At 54.5% G+C, this 6000-nt stretch overlaps 1 protein-coding gene across 8 annotated transcripts in view; it reads right to left on the bottom strand.

Moving 5' to 3' along the window:
• Positions 1-1329: 1329 nt before the first annotated feature.
• Positions 1330-6000, bottom strand: part of HECTD4 (HECT domain E3 ubiquitin protein ligase 4) — a 211478-nt gene continuing 206807 nt past the window's right edge. For all 8 annotated transcript variants that reach the window (XR_014826914.1, XR_014826915.1, XM_005657322.4 and 5 more), the window contains exons 73-76: positions 5388-5554; positions 4952-5147; positions 4157-4379; positions 1330-3565 (exon numbers count right to left, since the gene is read on the bottom strand). Coding sequence is in view for 6 of the 8 variants with exons in the window: in XM_005657322.4 (XP_005657379.1) it covers positions 3429-3565; positions 4157-4379; positions 4952-5147; positions 5388-5554 (723 nt within the window). In the remaining 2 variants the exon portion in view is untranslated. The remainder of the gene's footprint in view (positions 3566-4156; positions 4380-4951; positions 5148-5387; positions 5555-6000) is intronic.

Genomic DNA, 6000 nt, shown 5'->3' with positions numbered 1-6000 from the left:
GAATTTCTTGCCTCTTACATGCATTTCCAATCCTTTTTCCACAGCACACGAGGCCTCCAGTTGCTCCCCTTTACAATGTTTTGGTTTTGTGTGTGTGTGTGTGAGGGACCTGCCTATGAGCTTGCTTCCCATCATGTGCTCCTGCTAAATCATTTATTATTCTACCAGCCATTCTCATTCAGAAAGTATGGACTGATATCTTTGGGTTTCATGAGGATGGATTGTGTGCTTTTTTGTCTTGATTTTTTTCATTTTAGCTGTTTTGTTTTTTGTTTTTCTTCTTATTGGGGCCATACCTGTGGCATATGGAAGTTCCAAGGGTAGGGGTTGAATTGGTGCTGCAGGTGCCTGCCTACACCACAGCCACAGCAACACAAGATCCGAGCCGCGTCTGCGACCTACACCACAGCTCACGGCAATGCCGGATCCTTAACCCACTGATCGAGGCCAGGGATCAAACCTGCAACCTCATGATTCCTAGTCGGATTTGTTAACCACTGAGCCACTACAGGAACTCCAATAGGCACCTTTTTAAAAAGGACATGGCTACTGCCATTGTAGCCAGCAGGAGACCCCTTATTGTGCTCAGGTGGGTGGAAAGCTGAGTAGCCCTAGCTTCATGTGTTCAATAGAGAAGTCTTCTTGCTGAGTGGTTGCTTTTGCTCCATTTCTAGCACCCTAAAGCAAGACAGGAGAAAAAAGTTGCATGTTCCTCATCCGACAGGAGAAGGTGATAAGGGAATCTAGGAGACTGGTTGGATTCGCCTGAATGCAGTCCACAGGGGTGCGTGTGTGCGTCTATTGTGTGTGGCGGGACGTACGTGTGGGATGGACATGAGACAGCTGGGCAAGAAGGTAGAGCACAGATCTTGGAAAGTAGTACCGAGCTAGGTCTTTACCACTTCCCTGCTTTCTTCTTTTGCACAAAGTAGTTCTAGACCCACTACCTGTGCCCAAAGGAGGATTCACATTTGAAGAAAGGCCTAGACTCTTCCAGTGCAACAGTCCACTGAGGGAAATCTTCACACTGGCACAAGAGTAGACCAGCTCCAGGACGGGGAGGTTTACCTTTGACCTCGGATTTCCACCCCTTCAATCAGACTTTCTATATGAAAACTAGAGAGTCATGGGGTCAAGTGTGTAAATGGGTAGTTCAGAATGATAAAGGAGTAAGAATCACATCCAGTGTAAGGAGACCATAAGAATTGAAAACACTTTTAATTCCTAGCCTCTTGGTGACCCTCAAGTATCAGAGCCACCAAAGCATGTTGGCCCTCAACTCTTCTCAGCAAGAGTAGATGGTCACACAAGTCTTAAGGTAAATCAAAATTAGATGAAGATTATTTATTGGTGCAACTTTTCCTGTCGTGGGCTTCCTTTACACAGCAATGGTGTAAATAGCATCAAGTTGAATGAAAAGTTTGTTAAATGCAACCATAAATAATTATAATAAATATACATCAAGTAACTTTACAGCACACGTTTTTTTTTTTAGGGCCAAGGTCTGGATCTGTCTGGACCTCCATGTGCTCTCTGGGAGAAGCCGTCGTGTTAGCAGCAGACCTCTTAACTCACAGCTGTCGTCTAGTCAACTGATGGGCCATCAGAAGCTTCCCAAACCCCTCCTGGGGAGGTAGCTGACAATTCTGAGTCCATTCAAGGGATGGGAAGGATGGGGGAAACCAAGATTTAAAAATACAAGGAGGAAAAAACTCTGCTAGTAAATCCAAAGGCTCTTTCATTTTGCAGAAATGAAATAAGAGGATCCTTGTTGTCAGGACTACATCCTGGCGTGACCCCCAGTCATGGGGGGTATGGCCCCAGAAGGCAGTAGCTGACCACACTGGTCCACACAGGGAAGCTGCTGGCAGGCACTCGCCTCCAGACCTGACTGATCCTGCATCAAATGTAACTGATGCAACTGGAACAATTCATCCAGAGTTATTTTTCCTTAGGTTGGGGAATTCTTCTATACTGGTCCTTAATGCATTTCATAAGAACAATAGGGAGGAGATGGATGCTAATGGCTCAAACTCTAAAATCCACACATTTTTTCAGCAGGCCAGGGCCACAGCAGAGAAAGGAGGCGCAAATCCCCTCACCAGCATTCACACTCCAAAGCCTTCTTTCTAGACAGCACTCGCTCAGAACTTCCGATATTCACAATATTATACAATAAATACAGTGATGCGATTCTGTGAGAACTGGCAAGGCCCAAAATGACAGTGTCCAACAGGATGGCATATGCTGCTCTCGAACAAAGTACCAATGGACCAAGACCTACTCGGGCACAGATGCACTGGGGCAGTGGGTGAGCCTGCAGCAGCTCAGCCCTGGCACACACTCACATGGGGCAGGGAGGGGGGCACTGGGTGGGTCTGGCCAGAGGGGCGGAAGGCCCCCCGGGGTCTCCACCTGGACTTGAAGGTCTCAGCCACTGAAGTCGACCCCAGGTGGAGCAGAGCACCTCAGACAGCTCTTTTTAGAATGGGGTGTGGCCCTCTCCGCTGCTCTTCACACCAACACCACCACAGTGAGGAAGGGCCGTTTCTGAATACAAAAGTGGGGGAGGCTTCGATCATGTGCTTGCTTCCCTGTTCAATCAGGGTCTTAGAAAAAGGCCCCCGCTTGAGCACTGTCCAACTCCAGGGGGAGGGTCCTCTCAACTCCTGAGCTGGGGTGCACCTGGCCTGGCTCTGCGAACTAAGGTCAGGAAGGAACCTTCTGGTCTTCTGCTCCGAGCGCTGCTCAGTGGGAGACTGTCAGCCCGGGGCCCGGAACTGACGGAGAGCAGAGAGGGCTGAGTGGGAAGGGGCGGGGGACCACTGTGGGCTTTTGCTCAGAAAAACCCAGACCATAAACAAGGTTCTAAAGCAGGAAGATGAACACATAAAGCTCCCTGTGTGTGTCTCCTGTGTTCTGCTAACTGGCCCAACCATTTCAAGCTGGAAGGAGGCCTGCGGGAGCCACATCCAGCTCGAGGCAGCAGGGCAGGGTGGGCCACAGACTTGTCCGTGGAGATGCTCTGCAGACAGAACCGGAGGCTCTGGGAACTGAGGGCGTCTCCCTACCAGCTTCCTGCTGGGTGCTTCTATGATGTGGAACCAACTGGGGCCTCAGGGCATCCAAATCCAGTGGCCACGAAGGGAAAATGTCCAGGAAGATCAAATGAGACACGAGCTGTCTGGGAACTAAACTATCCTACAAACATACCACAAACAAGGTAGCAAAAGAACCAACCCATCACGAAACGTACAAATACATAAGGTCAAGTCTTCCAGGAAGCCCTGGAATGTGGACAAAAGTTCAGAAAAGCAAAATGTCGCCAACTCCTCACACAGGGCCCCGGAGGGACGTGCCCACAGCGGCAGGCTTCCCAAGCCGGCAGAGCGGTGTCTCGGTGACGGCCTAGCTCGGGCTCCGTCCCCTCAGCCACTCAGGGGGTCTTCGCGGTAGTGAATGGCACAACGAAGTTTCTCCAGCATGATTTCCAGAGAGGAGTACTGGGGAAGCTTGATCATGAACATGCAGGTCTCCACGCGGATGTAGCGAGAGTCTGGGGAACCTACAGGAGAGACATCGGGCCAGTGTGAGGGCCCGGGTCCCGGGGAGGCCTGGCGGGGCCCTCTGCCTCCAGGTTTGCCTCTCTGCACGGCTCCAAGCTCACCCCAAGCCCAGCGGGAAGCGGGTGAAGGCCTGGGAGGCTGGGGCGGGGCAGGAGGAGACTCGGGAGGAAAAGGCAGCCGCTGTACGTACAGCACAGGCAGCACGGGGCTGACCTCTGGGCAGAATCTGGCTGCAGGCAGGTTGGTTTGGCTAGCAAAGCATTTTGCTTGGAATTTTCTACATTTAATCATTTTGCACCATGAAGAAAGTTGGCAGATTAAAACATTTCTGGATTTTAAGCCTTTTAAAATTTCCAACGATATGTCAACATCAGGCCTATGCTGCCCCTTGGCAAAGGTCGGGTTTGGGACGCCCAGGACCCGTAGGCTCCCTCTCCCCGCCCGCGCCTCGCCCTCATTTCTATTTGGGCTTTGGTGTTCAGGTCCCTGTCTGTCGTTCCCTCCTCCACAGGGCCTGGCAACCCCAGGTCCAAACAGAAGGGCCTATGTATCCCCACTTGGAACATGACCAGGGAAGGTCAGGCCAGTACCTGCTGTGCCATCCGGGGGGGCGATCTTCATCGGGTACGGGGGCACATGGGCTGTGTCAGGGCCCCCGTCTTTGCAGGGGCAGGTGAATGGGATGCGCTCCTGGTTGCAGGCAAACTTGATGAACTTGCACAGCTCCTCCTGGGCAAACATCTCCAGTGCCCCCCAGAAGAACTCGATGTGCTGGTCTGTCTCCATCAGCCCCACCTGGTACATGGTGTGGGCCTGGGGAAGAAAGGCCCACACATGTGAGCCGGCCTGCAGTGGGCCAGAACCCGGAGCGGGTGCCGCAGGGAAACACGGCCGTGGGACACAGCGAGTTGCCAGGATGACAAGGTCCACAGAGGCAGCGGCTGTCTGTGTGACCAGCCTACACAGGAGGCCCGGAGCAGGGGCTCTACTATGTTACCGCCTCTGTGTAACACACACACACCTCAGTACACTAAAATGAAACTCACTGGGTAGGTCCTGTCACCATTCCCACTAGAGGTGAAGTCACCTGGCAAGGTCCCCGGCTGGCATGGGCCAGGGTGAGGAGTGGAGGGGGCTTGGCAAGAATATGCCACCTGAGCCTGGGGGTTCATTCATGGGCTCTGGAGGCAGGGGACCTGGGTCTGAGGTCTGACTCTGCTGCTTCCTGGCTGGGTGACCTTGGCAAGTGACTCTCTTACAGTGAGATGGGAGTGAGCACAGCTCCCCCCGACAGGAGGGGGACAGAGGAAGTACTGTGACATGTGACGGGCCACTGCAGACATGCCTGCCAGCCCAGCCCAGCCCAGCCCGGCTTTGCCACCGACCTTCAGGAACTCAAGGTTGATGTAGGGGAGGCCGCACGTCCGCAGCTCCATCTCCAGCGGGCTGAGCGTGGTGAGCAGCTGCAGGGGGATGATGGAGCCCAGCCCCGCCCGTACGGCCGTCACGCACTCCACGTTCTGCAGCTCCCGCAGCCGCAGGCTCCGGATGGTGGCCGCGTAGATGTCCTTGTTCTCCCACCTGCGGGCCACGGGGGACGCGGTGAGGGACGATGCCCAAGAGGCTGCTCTGGCGCCAGAGGACCCCAGACTGCTACCTGGATTTCCCGGGCCTGGCAGCTCAGTGACTCCCCTCTGCTCTGGGTCCACCGCCTCAGCCCGGCCACTGAAGATGTTCCACCAGCTCTCCCGGGGCCCACGGTCCAGCCCACATCCTCCCCCTGGTGAGAGCCACTCGGCCCAACCGAGGCCGCACACTCACGCCACAGGGATGTGCCGGCCGCGGCTGCACAGCTCCACCTCCTCGCCCGTCATGGTCAGGTAGGTGAACCGGCAGCAGGGCTTGTTGGGCCCGTCGGGGCTCTCGGTGGCCAGGTGCTGGGAGGCGATCTCGGCGCACAGGGCCTCCAGCTCAATCTCGTCATTGATCTGGAGGGCAGAGCAGAGCGAGGCTGACCCAGACTGACCCAGGCCCCCGGAAGATGGAACCCCAACCCAGTTGGGCAAACACCAGGTACTGCCTGGGTAGGGGCTACCGTGGCCACTGTGAGTGGGTAGATGGCAGAGGCCTGGCCTGTCAGCCTTGCCATGACTTGAAGGTTAGGCACATGACCCAGGCCTGGCTAATGGGACCCAAATTACAGCCACCCCAACTGGGCACGGCTGAAGGTGGGTGCCATCTTGAGATCAGTCATTGACAGCATCATGGAGGTACCTGGATTCTGCCCTAGAGCCAAATCTGCATCTGTACTTTTAAGAGTGAATCATTTAAAAAAAAGGTATGTGTGGGGGGAGTTCCCGTTGTGGCTCTGCAGGTTAAGAATCCAACATGGTCTCCATGAGGATGCAGGTTCGATCCCTGGCCTTGCTCAGTG

The sequence above is a fragment of the Sus scrofa genome, chromosome 14 (genome assembly GCF_054392235.1).
Source record: "Sus scrofa isolate SSC_HxYL_T2T_F1_AM1 chromosome 14, Sscrofa_HxYL_maternal_Yorkshire_Landrace_v2.0, whole genome shotgun sequence".
In the NCBI taxonomy this organism is placed as follows: Eukaryota; Metazoa; Chordata; class Mammalia; order Artiodactyla; family Suidae; genus Sus; species Sus scrofa.
This window is presented reverse-complemented; position numbering and strand designations above follow the sequence as displayed.